Source organism: Lytechinus variegatus, chromosome 14 (assembly GCF_018143015.1).
Source record: "Lytechinus variegatus isolate NC3 chromosome 14, Lvar_3.0, whole genome shotgun sequence".
Taxonomy (NCBI): domain Eukaryota; kingdom Metazoa; phylum Echinodermata; class Echinoidea; order Temnopleuroida; family Toxopneustidae; genus Lytechinus; species Lytechinus variegatus.
Window position 1 is genome coordinate 23,428,011 of NC_054753.1, and position 19,677 is coordinate 23,447,687.

Genomic DNA, 19,677 nt, shown 5'->3' on the forward strand with positions numbered 1-19,677 from the left:
AAATGCAAAAGAAGAAGTGGGGATATTCATAGACATACCTATCACCGGAATAATGCAAATCTTTAAAATCACTAACTGTTATTTTCTATTCGATTTTGATGACATTTTCAGCATTTTGCTTTGTGAATTTTACCTTATATATCTCCATCCTGGATCATCCCTTCAATAGGAATATTGAAGCAGTCTTGGAAGTGACTTTAGTGGTCTTTCAGACTACTTAGAAAAATTACCTCATGATGTGGTTTTCAAGACCGCTTTGCTTTAAACTGGTTTAAATGTAGGCGAGGACACAACTGTTCTTTAAGAAGCGATTTTCACACAAAAGTATGATAATGGATTTGTATGAGAGTATTCAAAGACAGAAATTATTGTCCACTGCTTTTTATAGCAAAAATAACACCTCATTGCTAGAGATCGTATAAGTACTTTGCACATCATGTTGTTGAAATGTGCCTATAAATGTTCAAATATCCCCTTTTGCCCATTCATCTAGGGCCCGTTTCATAAAGGACTTGCAACTGTTGTAACTTTACCACAATGGCATCTACCATGGTAACGGTGCTCAGCAGCCAATCAGAATCAAGTTTTCCATGGTAGTTGTCATAATGGCAAAGTTACAACAGATGCAAGTCCTTTGTGAAACGGAGCCCAGCTCGTTTGTTCTGTGTTCTGAGGAAAAAAGACCCCCCCCCTCAGGTCTATGCAGCCCCGACCCCCCACCATCACTACCCAAAATCTTTTCCTTTCCCTCCTTCATCTATCTTCATTTATCATTCATCCCCTTCATTCACATAAAAAAATTGCTTTGAAGTAATAGCAACCATATGCATGCTGAATCAGTACAATACCAGGAAAATTAAACTTCTGAAGGTTTCCATGGCGAAGAAGAATAGTGTAGTAGCTTTCAAGGTAGGCCTACACCATGTATCTTTCTTGAGCAAGTGTTGGTCCTGAAAAGGACCACCCAATCTCTGGGTGGGGTGGGGTGGTCCTTTTCAGGACCAACACTTGCCAAAGAAAGATACATGGTGTACCGTGAAACCTACTACACTACCAGGAAAATTATTATTCCAGACATAGCAGCCATGTCCCTCTTTCATTCATACACATACATGTACTGTACATTCATCATAATATTGTATAAGTTTATCAAGTAATGGTGCCCAATCAACATTTTGTATTTTTAATTTAAAAAAATTGCTTGCCTACATTAGCATAGATTGAATAGGAGTTCAATATTTCCTCTTTTCATTTCAAATATTTTCAATGCTGTTAATTCAAGTATCAAATATTCACTTTTTCATTTTTGTCTTGCCTGCATAGCAGAGCGAGACTATAGGGGCTGCTTTTCCGATGGCGACGGCGGCATCGTCAACATTGAAATAATAACCAAGGTTAAGATTTTGAAATGTCATCTTACCTTAAAAAGTATATGGACCTATTGCATAAAACTAGAAGACAAGGTTAATCAAGTATTACTGATCATCCTGTCTGAATTTCAGGTCACATGACCCAGGTCAAAGGTCATTTAAGGTCATTGAACTCAGACCATGTTTAGGGAGTCAATATCGAAATCTTAACCAAGGTTAAGTTTTTGAAATGTTCATAACGCAATGGAGCGTTGTGGCCCAGTGGATTAGTCTTCGGACTTTGAAACAGAGGGTCGTGGGTTCGAATCCTAGCCATGGCGTAATTTCCTTCAGCAAGAAACTGATCCACAATGTGCTGCACTCAACCCAGGTGAGGTAAATGGGTACCGGTAGGAAGTAATTCCTTAAAGCTGTGTGCGCTATGAACGCCTAGCTTAGCCGGGTAATATAGGAGCGCCTTGAGCACCTAACAAGGTGGATATGTATGCAATATAAATATCCTATATTATTATTATTATTATTATTATAACTTTGGAAGTATATGGACCTAGTTCATAAAATTGTGACATAGGGTTATAGTGTATCACTGAAGATCCTGCCTTAGTTTCAGGTCACATAATTAAGGTCAAAGGTCACTTAGGGTCAACACACTTTGGTATTATGTTGGGGGTATTTGTAGAATTGTCATCATAACTTCAAAAGTTTATGGATCTAGCTCATGAAACTTGGACGTAAGAGCAGCAATGTATCCCTGAATACCCTGTGCGCGTTTCAGGAACATGGCCAAGATCAAAGGTCATTTACAGGTCATCATAACTTAGAAAGTTTATGGATCTAGCTCATGAAATATCGACATGAGGGTAATCAAGTATGTATGATAATTGTTTTGCACATGTCTTAGGTCACATGATCATGGTCAAAGGATATTTTGGGTCAATGAACAAAGTATATATCATAATAGTGTTTTTTTTTTTTTGAATAATTATTCAGTGATCATTGCAATAGGTATTCCTTTTCACTTTGTCTACTGACTGCAAGTAAAGTTTTATGGTAGTAATTTATTTCAGATTTTATCATTTAGTCATGATTCTTTGACATAAGAATGAACATTTGTCATTGAAGTCTAAATGTAGAAGCAATTTGATACATTGGACTCACATTCAGAGATTTAGAAAGGAGAAGCCACATGAATACTCAAGATTGATTTCAGTTAATGGATGACTAATGTTGGATAGAATCATGTTCCTTTCCTTTTCCAATTCGAAAGTACTTAAAGGAGAATGAAACCTTTGGAACAAGATAGCTTCTGTGAAAACAAAAAAAATCAAAGAAACGGATCAATGAAAGTTTGAGAAAAATCAGACAAATAATGATTAAGTTATGAGCATTTGAATATTGCGATCACTAATGCTATGGAGATCCTCAAATTGACAATGTGACAAAGATGTGTGATGTCACTTGTGAACAACTCTCCCCATTACGTAAGTATATATTTCACTTAAAGTGCCTTTTTTATCACATCTATCATTAGATCACATGTTCTTTCTAGAGGAGGGCATGTACATGTAATACAGATTTTTAAAAAAATACATCATGGATTAAGAGTTTGTATTGCAATAAGAAAAAGCAAAATGAGACATTTTGAGGGTATTTTATAGTCCATCAAAGAGAAAGTTGTTCACAGTGACATCACACATCCTTGTCGCATTGCCAATGGGAGGATCTGCATAGCATAAGTGATTGCAATATTCAAATACTCATAACTTTCTCATTATTTTTATGATTTTTCTCAAACTTTCTTTGTTCTTATTCTATGATTTTTCTGTTTCAACACACACCCACTTGTTCCAAAGGTTTCATTTCCCTTTGATGAAGAAATGTAATATTATGTGTCTTAGATGTATGGGATGGGTGACATGGGTTCAGACTGGCAAAACTTTTGTGACCCTGCAAGTGTTTTGGGTTGGATTTGTTTTTCATTTGTAAATTTATGTAATTTGATCACTCTAGCTGTAAATTAGGCCAACTTCAAAATTTGCCACAAAACTTTCAGTAGAAATATCAAAAGTGAATTTATAAAACCATCTTGCAGATATTGAAGCTGACAATGATTTGTCATGTGACTAATCACATTTTTTGTTAAACAATGCAGATATAGGATTTCTCTGTCAGGTTGGACTGCAAGTGTGGAGTTGAACCAAAATCACAAGTAAATTTGGGCACAGGTGGCAACTGAATAATCTTGCAGTTATTTCACAAAGATTTATATGTGAGTGGAAATCACATTTAAATTCAAGTTGCATCGAGGTCAGATCAAGCCGTGTTCTACTCTGTATTAATCACTGAGACTGCGCGTTACAAATCGGTTCCATGATATTTGCTCTGGCGACAATTGCTCTGACGGAAAATCTACACGTTAACCAAACCTAAAACCTAAACTCCAAAACTAAATAAACCCTAATCATTAATAATCTTTACATCGTCATTCTGAACCAAAAACTTGATTACAATCCTAACTAGTAAAGGTCAAGTCCACCTCAGAAAAATTTTGATTTGAATAAGTAGAGAAAAATCAGACAAGCACAATGCTGAAAATTTCATCAAAATCGGATGTTAAATAAGAAAGTTATGACATTTCAAAGTTTCGCTTATTTTCAACAAAATAGTTTATGAACGAGCCAGTTACATCCAAATGAGAGAGTCGAGGATGTCACTCACTCACTATTTCTTTTGTTTTTTATTGTGTGAATTATACAATATTTCAATTTTTACGAATTTGACAATTAGGACCTCCTTGCCTGAAGCACAGAATGTGCTTCACGTGTTCAGGGAGGAATGAAACTTCATTTCACATGACAATGACGAGAAAATGAAAATATTTCATATTTCATATAATAAAATATAGTGTTTTTTCAGTGTTATGTTTGTTGAATTTTTCTCTTTTCATTCAAATCGAGTTGGACTTTTCCTTTAAACCCTATGCCCTCTGAGTTTTTTAGACCAGAGCAATTGATGCATGAGCAAATGTTGTGTTACCAACATTCGCATACACGGTGGCACTAAAATTTAAAATCTGACTTAACCACTTGTGAAACCCCCACCCTCCCTATGAAATGAAAAGAGAGAAGTTTTTCCAGTGTGAATGCGCTCTGAAATAATCCTACTGAATCTTGAACATGGCTGAAACTGATATTTTCCTGTGAAAAATGCAACATTAATCCAAGAATATTAATCATGACATAGATCTCACTTGGGATATCACACATTAATAACAACCTTGCATAGTGCAAGAAGCCCCAAACTCAAGACCCTCCTATCTCTCAATTTCAAAATTATTCTGGTGTCATGTGACTCCAGGAAGGAAGTTATAATCATTAGCCAATAATTTGCCATTCTACTCATTACATTACGACTGCAGTTACACTCATTGGCCTGTATTCCAAAGTCCAATTTCGTTTTATCAATGGTCTGATTTTTGCACTAAAACAATGAAAAACTGATAATGTCAAAATTTGGTTTACATCGTATATATTTCTTATACTGTGTTAACCATGCTCTTTCCCATTGCTTGTAATGGTAAATAAAACTATATTAATCTAAGCAGGGGCGGATCCAGGATTTTCCAAAAGAGGGGCAAATTTTTCGGAGGAAAATTTTGACAAGCCCCCCCCCAAATGAGCACATGATTAGAATGAGATCAAAATCCATAAGAGGAATAATAATTGGGCTCGAATTTTGAGATTGATCAAACTCAGGCTGATAGCGATCTGCCTATATTGAGCAAGACTTCGTGAATTCTGTCATAACTGGCCTTGAACGGTGCAGTGATGTTCTGTACATTACTGAGACATCTTTAACAGGTGATCGAATGATTGGTTCAAACTTTCACCGGAACTACTCAACATTACTAAACACTTACTCACCGACTTAAATTAAGATATAAGGAATGTATGGATACCATGGCAACGGTCAGCTACGATGATCAAGGGGGCAGTATTAAGGTTTGTTTACTTTTAGCAAACATATTATGACAAATTCGCAAGAAGTAGAAAAGAAAACTGAAGTGAAGGTAACAATTAAGGTCAAGGAGAATCGGTGTGGAAGGAAGATGATTATTAAATAAGTAAAATCTCAATGGATTTACTCATGAAGGGAAATGATAATAATAACAACTCTGTTTATCCAGGGTAGCCACTCCCCGGGGGGGCCACTTCCATTCACGAGTGGATACCATGCGCGACCATGGGGTCTCAAAAAGTACCCTAAACACGTAATTTCCATATTCTGAAATGCACCCCTTAACAAGTATTGGCTTGTGAAATCCTACCCTTAACAAGTATTGGAAACAAAATGATACTCTTGGCAAATATTCCCTGAAATGAACCCCTTAACAAGTACAGGAATGTTTTATTGTTACGGGTCCTTCGGTCGTCGGCTTTACCTAATTTGGTTTAGTACGACCCCACCTTCTACGCCTCGCGCAAATAGGACTCTAAACACGTAGTGTTGGGGCAAAAAGGACATCCTTTATAAAACATTTTAATTTTGTTTCATCACCGCAAATTCGACCCTAAACACGTAATTTTCCGAGCGAAATAGATACCCTTTTTTCATTATTTTTGTGTTTTTTACACCCTTATCACGTTACGTACGTAACGTGCCCTATCGTGAAAAGGACATCCTTTTTACGTGTTTTTTTGGTCGCGCATGGTATCCACTCGTCAATGTAAGTGGCCCCCCCGGAGCCACTCTCACTTTCAAGCTGTTCTTCCAGTGGGCCCTGTGTAACAAAAATTTTTATTATCACCCTTGTCCATTCTCATACGTCGAGCTTGCCTTACAAGAAGGCATAAGGTCCCATTTTTAAGTCTTTGGTGTATGACTCAGCCGGGGATCGAACCCACGACCTCCCCGTTCATGGGGCGGGCACTCTACCACTGAACCACCATATCAAGATTGGACATTGTAGGAAAGTAGAAAAGCATGAACAATTAGGCAAGAATGTAGCTACTTGCGGCCATTCATCATTTCCAACCATCATTTTGGAAGATCAAAAGGATTAAAAATAAAGCAAGATGATACACTTTTGACTTCGAAATGCTGTTTAAATGTGTAAGCATGACCATCACTTTAACAACTACTGTTTAAACTCTAAAAAAATTGTTTAAGCTTTTTTAAACAACTTGATAATAATGATAAGGATAATAATAATGATATACAGTTCTTCTGTAGCGCGTATCACTTTATGAATAATGTCTCTATGCGCTTCTAAAGGACTTGGATAGAATAATACTTGCCTTTTTTTTAAAAGAAACAGCATGTTTAAAAGTTTAGACAGTAGTTGTTTAAACTTATTTTTTAAAAAGCATTTGTATAGTGGAGGAGTTGCCATGTGGAAACCTTACATTCTATTCTGCAGATTTTGCACAATTCATTAGATAATAATGATGATCATCATAATTAAAACAATGAAGATTGTGATTGTAATCGAAATTCAAATTGTATCAATAAGTATAATAATAAATAGAATCTGATTCTCAAGTATGGAGCAATTAATTTTGTATTCAATGTCTATGATGCTTTAAATTTACATATATTTTATTACCATGGTCATGTTTATGATAAATTTCTGAATCAGAAAAAGGAAAATAATTCAATTGTAAAAATGTCCATTTGATTTTGAGCTCCACACCTGAAAAGTAATGATTATTAAATTAAAAGCATTGTTGATATTTATCTTCAAGTTGATATATCATCCAGATAAGAGTAGGCTGGTGAGAACATCAATACTACAAAAATATTTCAAACTCAAACATTTCTGACAGTCTAAGTTTATTATGTGTATTCAAGCAGTTAATGCTCACAAATTAACTGCAGTTAAGATGCCTGTAAATACACATTAAATATATAGTTTATGTGATATTTTCCTTAAAAGTCCACAGCTTTCTTGAAACAATTGTAAATAATTAATGAGAAGAGGCATCGGTGAAGGGGGCTGGCAAAGTCAATGATTCATGACCCGACTTCTTGACGCATTTCTCACCTCAGTCAGTAAAAATACAAGAAAGTTAGTCTTGTTCTGCAGACCTTCATATAGCTCTTGTGGCACAATACGTGCCTTTATGAATGACTGGAATATGAAGCGACAAAATATCAAACCTAGTGTATTTCAAATGATTTCATTTAAATTAGGGGAAATATGTAAAATGATACTTAAAACAAGACCATAAATATGTGAAGCAACATTGATATTGATTATAAGTGTATAGCTAGTATGATTGAAAATCGCTTAGACATAAACTGGGCTTTTAATCTATTCGGTCATAATTTACATTTATGACCACCCCCCCCCATTGGTATTCTAAAAATTATCTTATACCCATTTGACTTATATGAAAAAAATTGAAGTCCTCCTGGTTATTTGAGTTTTATACCCCTTTCATAAACCCAATTATGCGGCTAATAGCAGCATAATTTGGTCGTAAAATTGGAGGAGGACAACCGCATCGGAGGGGGCGTGTCCAGTTGTCATGACGATTATCCACCTTTTTCAGGACGGCTCGTAAAAATAATGCGGCTTATACCCTTTTCATAAACCTATCCTCCAATTAGCCGCCTAAGAGTAATGCGGATAATTCAATAAAAATTGCGTTCATAAACTCCGAAAATAAGCCGCATTATTTTTACGAGCGCCCGTCCTGAAAAAGGCGGATAATCGCCATGACAACTGGACACGCCCCCTCCGATGCGGTTGTGTTGGAAAAGGGTGACCTTGTGACCGCACCATGGCAATTATCCGCATTATTTGGAAATGCGTTCATAAACTCAAAATCTTATCCCGATGCCGCTATTATGCGGATAATAGCAGCATCAGAGTAATGCGGATAACTCTTGTCCTCCTCCAATTTTACGACCAACTTATGCTGCTATTAGCCGCCTAATTCATTTTAATTGGGTTTATGAAAGGGGTATTATTTTCGGAGTTTGTGAACGCAATTTTTATTGAATTATCCGCATTACTCTTTGGCGGCTAATTGGAGGATAGGTTTATGAAAAGGGTATTAGACTGCTAGGAGGGGGGTGTTCAATTGTTAGAGTGTTAGTTTGAGCCAAATAATGTGAAAGCCTTGTGGGCTTTAGCCTATAGACGGAGGCTGCAGTTATTGTCTTTGCTGTTATGCTGAATGCCAGCGATACGTCTGATGTGGCAAAGACTACGATTTAGCCACAAACCTTTAATAGTCTTTGCCACATCAGACGTATTGCTTGTGTTCAGCATAACAGCAAAGACAATAATTCCAGCCTCTGTATAGATAAATACAGGCTATGTGGGCTTCAGCGTTCACATGGTATGGATTATTATTTACTGAAACTGACCATTGCACAAGTATCTATTGTAAGACACCATAATAGGAAATTGTTCAGACTTGGCAGTATTTCACAAAGTCATTTGTCAGCTATTTTCCTCTGTTACCTGTTATAAGCTACTGAAATCATTGCATCTGATTTGCTGAGATCCAAATTGTCAATGAAATCACCGACAAGGCCCAGACTTATCAAAGCTGATTAAAGGATCTCTGCCTCTGCAAGGAAAATCATGGCAGATTGTAACTGAATGTACCTATGTCCAGGGTTAATGAAACATGGGCGGGGGGTGCAGGGAGCACCACTCCATCTTCCTATGATTTCCAAGTTTTCAAAAAAATCCAATGAGAACAAAAAGGAAGAGGGGGGGGGGGGTGGAGGGAGATGAAGTGAAACTGTGCTACCCCTTGTTATAATTTACCATAAACAACGTCTCTATTTGACCTACAATGTAGTCACCTATAAATTAAATGCATATTATACATGAAGATAATATGAATGTTACTATCAGTTCCTTGAAATCTAGATATTTCATATGATGTCTTAACTAGTAGACTGCATATCTCTAGTTTACAGAGGTTTATAGTAAGAATTTAACAAAACTGCCAAGGAAATGGATGTGGTTTGTTGTAAGAAACCAGGAATAGGCCCTGTTTTTGTAATAGAATCATATTGATTTTTTTTTCATTTTGCGTAATGTATTTTTTTTTTATCAAAGCCTTAAATAAGCCATTTTAACCTCACAAAATACACTTTATGGTAAATGGTGGTGTTTTTTTACCTGATTGCTAAGAAAGCATGAATGCTTCGAAGCAAGCAACCAGAGGACCGACGGCCTAAGGTCCTCTCTGAGTAGCCTGGTAATGAGGATTGATGCCATACCAAGTTAGCGCACCAAGTGCTTGGGAATCGAACCCGGGTCACAGAAATCCGGAACCCCTGCTCCAACCGACTGAGCTATCGTGCCCTTATAGTTATTCACCGTTAAATCATCATTTCCACATTATATTTCAATGGATATAATCATTTCCATAATATATTTTTTACAGGAAGCTAGTAAATGAGCCTTTTTCACCTCAGAATACTATGATAAGGTGTGCAAGGTTGATAACAATTTAGACTTTATTTCCAAATCAATTCAAAACATTTGACTAAAAACAACAATCATAAATCAATAGATACATCCATAGACTCCAATAATAGGTTGCCGTCCTCGCACCCTGCTTCTTGCCCTCACCTTTTCTATGTAGGTGGGACAGTAATCGCCAGTATTGTGATAATCACATAATCACAGTTTGCTTATTTTCACCTCTAATATTAAGGTTGAAATACATAATATGGCAGGCATGATCCAAGGCTATCTATCATCAGATTAATTATGGAAAGTTGCAATGCACAGTGCACATCCATGTAAATCAGCATTGAAGTACATTTCAGTGGCATGATATGCAGCATATGTGTGTATGTACTAGTATTTATCAGTATATATGCATACCCTGCAGTGACGGTTGGTGCGTCTTAATTACACTGTATCGCATATAGTGAGTGATGATAAAACTGAGTCTGATATGAAATTCCCAGAGCCTTTTTGAGATGGAAAATTGAAAACTAGGATTAATTTTACTTCTCAAATATGATTACCATTTCTGGTTGGAAGAGGAAAGCTTTCAAATGTATGCTGGACAGTCCTATGTAAAAAAAATAAAATACTACCTTCAAGATGTTTTGTGTTGCAGTCACAAGAAATGTGAAGCAAATTGTGATGCGATACCAGAAAATTATTCCTTGTAAAAAGATGAATTCACCCAAAGGATTATTTATTATGTTAAATCATCCTAATTTTTATGAATACATGGAAGTTTGGTTTTGTCAAACTGAAATCACACTACTGTTAATATATCTGGAATATACTGGTATGGTTTATTGAGATGTATGTACATTTATGATGCAAAGACTCTGCTGAGCCATTCACATTTGATTAGAAATTAAAAAGATTGGTAATAATATGAGAATTAGATGCATGTGTACAGACAGAAACAATGTAGGCCTACTCTGTTTTAATCATGAAATTTTGATTGAAAAAGGGAAAATGATGGCATCAGAAACGTTAAATTTGTTTATTAAGTCTGAAATTAAGGAGAGACAGTGATAAGTTTATTCCTTGGAATACCAGAAATATTCCACTCGTAAAGGCCAATATTCCACTCATCTGCGATTCGTGGAATATTTGCCCAAACTCTTGGAATACTCTGGTATTCCATTCTGAGCCATCCAATATGATATAATTATATTTTGTATTTTTAATATTATAAAGTTCATTGATAGCAATTATATGTAAGAAGGCCGAGACCTGAAAGAAAATGATTAGCATACAGATGCAATTGCTTTTTGTTTACAAATTATGCAATGTGATGAAAGGGGTTGCTGTTTGCAATTGGTAGGAAGGCAGAAGAAGAAAAGAAGTGTTCATGACCTTACTTAAATTAGGTTTGTGACAGAAAAAAATATTTGGTAGGATACTATGCAAATTCATTTTAAATATTCTTACAACTGTATACCACACATTTAAAAGAGAGTGGAGGTAAAATCAACAACAAAAATGCCATATGAGGATAGATACTTATAAGAAGTATTTACACTCTAAAAGCTGTGGTGTTAAAACTGACACCAATTGGTGTTAATAGAGGACCACACCCTGAGGTGTTTAAATGACACCCTAGAGATTGAACATAAGACCAAAGAGTGTAAATGTAACAACCATAGGTGTTGTAATAACACCTATAGGTGTAAAACTAACACCACCAATTTAACACCGGTGTAAAATAACTGGTGTGGTCCTCTATGTACACCGGTGTAAAATAACTGGTGTGGTCCTCTGACCTCTATGTACACCGGTGTACACCATAGTTTTTGCTGTGTATATTCATCGTCTTTTCTTCTTCCTTTTTTTATAATGCTCTTTCGAATTTTCATGATTATGTAAATATGGTATATGATCTTTTTTATTTATTTGATAAAACATAAAAATATGAAAAAATGAAGTTATTGATTTAAGACAGGTATTATTGCTACTAGTCTAGTACAGTTATTGATTGTAAATCAGTTATTGTACCGTCTTCCAGAAGCATATTAAACAGCTTCCTGAGTCCTGACAATACGTGTGGAAAGGGAGAAGCTATTGACCTCATAATGAACAACTGATTGTTGATTAATTCACACCATCTTATTTAGAACATGTATCATAATCACAATCGACCACGACCCATGGACTTAGCTTATATAGGATCCACCCTCTTATGTTTTCATATTGATCAAGTATGTACAGCAAATGTGACCGCTGTTGACCAACCATTAGTTTTATTCCGATATCAATTCTTCATTATTCAACTTGTTGAAGTATTGCTTATAATTTTGAAAGAATAAACATTCATTTCATTCAAGTTTGATTGAAGGGTTGCAAAAGATTGCATACATATTTCTACATCATAATTCTTAGTGATATTCAGTTGTTCTAGATTAAATTTTTATACTTTTCTTTTGTATGCTCATTTTTTCTCATTTTGTGTGCCTGTTTTCTCTCAGATATTAATGATTTAGATTTGAAATTGTCATTAGGAAAATCAAATTTTATCCATCATGTTGATCATATTTCTTGTGAATATCTTGATATTAATTTCCCCCACTTTATTTTTCTTTTGTCTTTTCAGATGTTAATATTTGAGATCCTCAGCATCTTAATGGATATTATCTTCCTGGGCATCTACTTTCCTCGGATACACTGTATGTATATTTGGCAATTATTTATTTATTTGTTTATTTATTCATTCATTCATTTATTTATTCATTCTTTCATTCATTTCATTAATTTTGCTTTTTGGGGGGGGGAGAGGGGTGGGGCTACTTTTCACAATCTACTCATTTGCAGGGCTCCTTTTTCATTTTCTAGGGTTCTTTTGATCATTTTGAGGGGCAAAATTGAGGTAAATGGAATGAATGGAAAAGGGTGAAGGTGTTAATGAATCCATGACAAGGAAAGAATGAAAATGAATTTTAATCAATAAAACGAATACTTCACTTGATCAATCTGATATTATTCATTGTTCATTATAAGTGACTACCATACAAAGTGCAGGAAAATGCTACTTTTTCATGTTCAAAATACAAAAAAAAAAATATCCTGTCCACGGTAGGGGCACACCCTGTCCCCCATGCTCATGTGTTTTGTGCACCTCGCGTCTTTGGCACTATGATTCTGATTTTATTATCAAAGGATGGCAGGTATGGTATCGGCCTAAAAGATACATCTCAGTATTATGAAGACATGGCCAGTGTAATAAGTTAGGAGGAAAATCCAATTTCATTATCTGTGATGTGATCATATGGATATTTTTAGAGAAGGAAGAAAGAAGGGAAAGAGGAAGGAATAAAGGAAGATGGGGGCGGTGAAGGGAGAAGGCTAAACAGAGGTTTGGTGTGGGTTATTTGATGGGGGGGCAAGGTTAACTTAATTTGTTTTTAAATCCCAGATAAGAAATTGTGAAATTGGAAAGAAATTCCTCTCCAGATTTGTGTATTCCAATCTCATGTTATGCAATACGGTATATGGGGTAATTTTTTTACTTTGCCTGTGTGTGTTATGCTGATTTAAAGTTTCCTTTTTTAGTAATTTTATTGGTTACGGGGTTTTAGTGGGGGAGGGGCTTAATCCCCCTCTGGCCTTGTGTATTTTTTTCAGTGCCATCAAAATTAAATTTGCTGCGGTCAAATCTGCCTTTAGAAATTAATATACCTGTTTATTGAGACATATTCTCTTTCTACATGAATATTGTTACAGGTAATAAGCAAGGACCTGTATATATTAACCAAAGTTATGCCTCTTTTACATTTTTTAAGGGGGGGGGGTCTTCGGCCTATGTCCTAAGTGTTCAGATTTATGAAGTTTGCTTTTCATGGAACCCAGATAATATGAAGCATTTATTTAGCCTTTCAGTAATAAATACACTATACTTTGAATCTAGTTTGCATACATTACCTGGTGCTATGTCTGGCAAACCCTCTCACAAGCTTTCAGGTTGTCAAGAACAACCTTTCTTTTTAGAGTATAAGCATATAATTTGAATACGTTACTAAACACGTCAATATGATGGTCTTTCTGTTCAGGCTTTGGTAACTGTTAATGTTTCCTTTCTTGTATCATTTTGCTCAGGTGTTGAAGTGAACTGTTCTACAATGAGATTCGGAGCTGGGTATCCTTTCATATCACCAAAGATTTTATGATGATAACATTTCCATATTCCATATTTAAATTTATTGTTTGAGATAAACATGAAATGAATGAAAATAAAACTTGCTTTGCCCAAGCCGCTGTGCAGCGCCAGATCGACGATGCTCTATCCCTTTAATCGTTGAGCGCCAAACAGGGTAGCAGCAACTCCCATCTTTTAACGTCTTATGATCTAATGCAGCTGGGGGTTTGAACCCCCGACCTCCTGGTTGAGAGACGAATGCTCTACCAACTGAGCCAATGCACCAATATTAATAAAAACATGAAAAGACAATAGGACATATCACATTAAAATCATCATTCAGAAAAATGTGAATACAGGTCTACCTTTCAACATTTAATTCAAATTATGACTAAAAAACCACTTCATCTGAAAGTGAGATAGTTTAAGTAGACATAGTTTGACCCACTGAACCCAAAATCTAGTCATTTCATCTTTTCATGCTTATACATATATTTACGCCAGTTCTAGCCAGATCCCTCAAATAGATAAAGTCATCAAAGTAAGGAGCTATTTAAGAAAAATTGTTAGTGATATGTTACAAGTTTTGCCAGCCATGTGACCTTTCACCATTGACCCCTTAATCCAAAATCTAATTAGTTCATCATAACATGCACACTTAAAGGGGAATCCAGCCTTGGCCATAAAATGTTGTGTTGGGAAGGAGAAAAATAAATTAAACAGAATGGTGAAAGTTTGAAAGAAATCGGACAAGCAATAAGAAAGTTATAGCTGCTTTAAAATTGAGATCACTAATAGTATGTAGATTTCAAATTGGCAACAGGGTAAGTAAATTATGACAAGGGGCAAGGACAACTTTCCCATAGGCCATGTACTTTATTATCAGGGATTTGTGGTTTTCTCCTAAGTACCAATTTCCCTGGGGCAGTAATCTAAATATAATCCAGGTAGTATATTGTTTTATGTCCTCATGAAAGAAAAATATAATTTGAAATAAAAATTTTGGGAAAAATGACATTTTAGCCATAATATGTATTGGAGTACATGGAAGAGTAGTCCTTGCCTTACATCACTATGCCATCCCATATGCGGCCAATTTGAAGTCTCCATGAATATAGTGATTACCAATATTTACAACTTTTAAAAATTCATAACTTTCTTGTTGTTTGTCCAATATTGTTCAAACTTTCACCTATCAACTAGTCTGATTTTTCTTTTTCTTATAAAAACAAGTTTTTATTTGGGTTGGATTCCCCTTTAAGCCAAGTTTTGTTAAAACCTTTCATACAGTTCTCACATTTATGTCTCCTGCAATGCTAGATCAGAAACATATTACGAACATATCTTGCAAAATACTAGAACAAAACAATAATCATACTCACTGTGACTTGTAATAATTAAAGCAGCGTACATCCAGTCCTCACGATTGTACGCAACCAGCTCTCATTCATCAAGATGTCATGTCGCGGAAAGGGTGTGCCAAGCAATAACACAATGTTCTACGAGATATCCACTCTAAGAGGGTTTCATGGGAACAAGCTGTTATCATGATTTATATGACCTCTGTCACATTTGACATACCACTCAGAACATTCATATAAAAAAGATTAGTGGAAGGATCATGGAGAAGTTACTCAGAACTCATTGCGTAATGTTCCTGAAATTGGCTGAATTTTAGGCCAACATGTATGGCCAGGTTTAATAGTGGAATATGATATGGAACGAAATTTAATAATTAATCATAAAAACTAGATAGAAAAGAATAATCAATCATAAAATCATTACTTTATTATAATGGTCGACATGACACAGCTCATGTCAATAGAAATATAAATAATAAAACATTTTTTGTATAGCTCAAATACTGGTACATAGGCAAAATTCCATGTTTCTAAGCACTTTTTCCAAGTGGAGATGGAGTGGATAGCACTGGGTTCCTGATTGTTTACAGAATGCTAATACCTCAGTCACAATTCCCCTATTGTGGCCTTACGGCGAGTTGAAACGGACGTTTTAATATTTTTATGTACCAGCTTCATATAGGTGGTTTGAATAAAAATGAATAACACGGCTGTTTTCGACTCGCCAATCGACTGCCGTAAGGGAAGTGTGACTTAGGTGTAAATAAATTTGTTTTCAAGTTCTATCTATAAACTTTTCATCTGTTGGTATACCGGTATTCCTAACATATTCCAGCAGTTTGTGACATAAAACAGTGGGTGCATATGAAAACAATCTTTTCCCCATACAACTTTGTCACTGTATATGGGACTAGTGACTTTTTTTACTTGAATGAAGCCTTCTTTCTGATTTATATGGTATTAACAATTTGTTGAGATACAATGGAGCAAACTGATGATAACATTGGTAGGCTAACAAAAGAATTTTGTAATGTATCCGGGATTGGATAGATAGCCAATTTAAGTTTGATAAGACTGGTGAGATTGGTTCATCTTTCTTTGATCTTGTTTAATACGAGTCATGCTGTTGATTTCTGAACAAGCTTTCATCTTTGAATTAGACAAGACGGAAAACCAGGAGAGCGTGTCATCAATATTTTCTTCTGACAAGTTTTCAGATCTGACAACTGTCCTTGATTTTGATTGGCTGAGAAGCACTATTACTATGGCAACTGTCAGATAAAATGGGACCTGTTGGATAAAACGTCCCAACAAGTCCTTTCATGAAATGCTCCCAAGGAATGATGCCAAACAGTTCATTCCTACGATGATGTAACAGTGTATTTAAAGATATAATCTACAAGATTGTCACAGATTTAACACTTAATCCTTTAGAAAAATATCAGGTCAAACTGTTTGCTCATACAAGCTGCATATCATCTAAAACATCTACATTGCATCTGGCTCAAGGTTCACTGAACTATATGACGACCCACATGACTTATCAGTTCTCAAACCTTAAAGTTTAGTGGATTCCGTAGAAACCAATCATTTGCCATCTTTTATTAGAGCGGTATTGATGGCCATTCCGCACTTTAAATCCTGAATCACTGCTTCCCCCCCACAGGACCACTTGCAGTGATACCCCTGCACCCTCAATCGTAACATAGTGTCATTTGTAGTCAGTGTAATCAACATTCTCCAACCTGCATGGACAACAAACTAATAAAAATGTAGAAAATTTCATTTCAAAAGTGCTATTGCATATCAATTACTACTTAAAATCAGATTTATCAAACCATGCTATTTATCACACAAAGCCTTTTTCCAAAGGTTACCACTACTTACACAAAAACTTGAAAACATGTCTCATATAATTTGTGTACGAGTATTTATATATTTTACAACCTTTTTGATGTGCGACATCAAACATTTTCAATTTCAATATTTAGTATATCTTGAACTTCAAATTATTACTGTTATTATTATAACAGATCATACACTGGTCTTCTATATTTCTTTCTATTGAATCCATTATTTTAAGTCTGAGTTTATCAGCTCTTGTCAATGTGCTGCAAATTGGCAACACAGATCTTTTTTGTCATTGCTCATTTTCCATGTTAAAGTCTATGCATAGGAAATAAAAACAGATTGGATGATTATAATTGTATGTATTCATTAATACCCATTGGGACTACATTAGCAAAGTTTATACCATTGCAATTGAAATGAATATCCTCAAAGTACTGCAAAGTGACCTAAAGTTGATATCATGTTTTCTTTTCCGAATTATATTTCATTTTAACTCTCTTAGGATTATTGTGTATACACGTGAAATTATTCCTTGACAACCTTATTCCTTTCCAATCAACGTCAGTATGTGCATATTGAATCTCCTGCTGAAACCTGTTGCTATATACCTGCTCTTCCGAGAGTACAACAGACGGGGCGGGGACTACGGCGACCTCAACTTCCCCAACCCGACCGTGAGGGGGTACGAGAACATCGACCAGTCCCTCCCGACGAACAACCAAGTAGAGGAGGCCCATCCCCCTGCGTCCATCGATAAACCTTACACCCCTCTTCCGCAATAGACCGGTCCAGCCATAGGTATTTGGGGATAGATGCTGGGTGATTAGTCTGCAGGCACAGACCTTTGTTTTTCTTTCGCAATTTGCATAGTGCACACTGCAGGGTCTGAGGTAGGAAGACTAGATTCACTCCTGGACTTTGACCAACAGACAGAAAGTTTGGAGTCTATAGTCTTCACTCTTGACAATGTAATGTATAATTTATTAAAGTGTCAAATTTGAGTCTGGGCTTGCAGACTACTAGGTGATTGGGGTCAGCAGTGGTGTGAGCTTCATTGATCTTATAGTAGCCGATGTGTCGCTAGGTGGGGCAAAGGATATTTTCATGTTGGGTATGTCTTGGTTCTGGTGCATCCTTGTTTCCTTTCTGTGACCTGCCCATTTTTTTCTTTAAAAGTATGAGTCCTTCTGGTAGGGGACTACCTGATGTTGCAACGGCACTTCTTAGATTATGACTGGTTAAAACCATGCTTACTTTCCTTTTGTAATGTTGAAAAATGAATGTTCCACATCACAGTTTATTCTAGGAATAAACCACTTTGCTTGGGACTGTATAGATTTTTAAGGAAAGTGTTGGTCTGGACAAAGAAAATTTAGTGTTTTAACTATGAAATAAAGCAAACTGTAAACTTGAACCAGTATTGGTTAGAAGTTTGTAAAACCTGCCTGTACCAATTCAGGGTTTGGGAGTTGAGGATTATTTTCTTATGTATATTTATACTGAGTATGTTCTGAAATTAGAGTAAATGCTAAGAAGGTCAACAACTTTTTTTCTTCGCTACCTACTACTCATCCCCCTTTTTTTCTACTTACTACTTATCCCTTTTTATAAATGGTTACAAAGCTGCTGCCAAACTCGTTCATGGATACCATTTTTTGTAATGTGCGTAGAGATTCCTTATTAGAATCAGAAACATTTCCCAGTTCTGAATCTTGGCCAAAAATGCCACTTTGCAGAAATAATTGTTTTTTGTTTTAGATAGATATAAGTCATTTTATGTAACTTGATTTTATTCAATTTCCACTCTTAATGAGATGGACACCTGGTTGGATGGTATTTTGCAATATGCATTGTGGCATGCTAATGCTTTACCAAACATTATCTTGTTGTAGACTATAGAGGGCAGTATTTCACCATGCAGCTCCAGAGAAATAAAATGTTATTTCTCTGTTCCAGAGTGGTATATCAAGAGAGTAATGCCAGAGAAAAATATTTCATGTTGGCTATTTATTTCATGAAGAGTCTAATGCTTCATTGGTATTGTGTACATAGAGGTAATTTTTCAGAGGAGCCTAGAATGCCATTTTATAAATATATACCTTGTTGAGTTCTATATGTAAGCAGGGAATAACTTTGCTTTACACATTTGAATAGCATTTTTGGTCATAAGAGAAAAGCTCTCAACTTATATGTACAGTCCTATGTAAAAATATGCTATACAAAATACTTTATGCATAGCAGTCTTTCAAAAATTGTGGAGCAAATTGCGCTGCGATACCAGGAAAATTGTTCCCTGGTAAGGCATTAATACATGTGTTACCACAATCTTCATGAATACACTTATGCCATGAACATCATCTAAATGTTACACAGGGTCTGAAGGCAATAGGTGGGTTTGAAAGTATTGGCCAAAAATAATATTTAGGAATTTACATTGTCAAGAAAATTAATTGATATTCCAGGGCCCCGTAACACAAAGGTTAG

The 19,677-nt window shown here is 35.7% G+C and overlaps 1 protein-coding gene across 1 annotated transcript in view; it reads left to right on the forward strand.

The window, feature by feature from the left end:
- Positions 1–19,677, forward strand: part of LOC121427543 (type-1 angiotensin II receptor-associated protein-like) — a 36,756-nt gene extending 17,079 nt beyond the window's left edge. Inside the window, exons 4-6 of the mRNA XM_041623988.1 lie at positions 12,443–12,515; positions 13,942–13,981; positions 17,759–19,677. Coding sequence (XP_041479922.1) covers positions 12,443–12,515; positions 13,942–13,981; positions 17,759–17,975 — 330 coding nt within the window. The 3' untranslated portion in view covers positions 17,976–19,677. The remainder of the gene's footprint in view (positions 1–12,442; positions 12,516–13,941; positions 13,982–17,758) is intronic.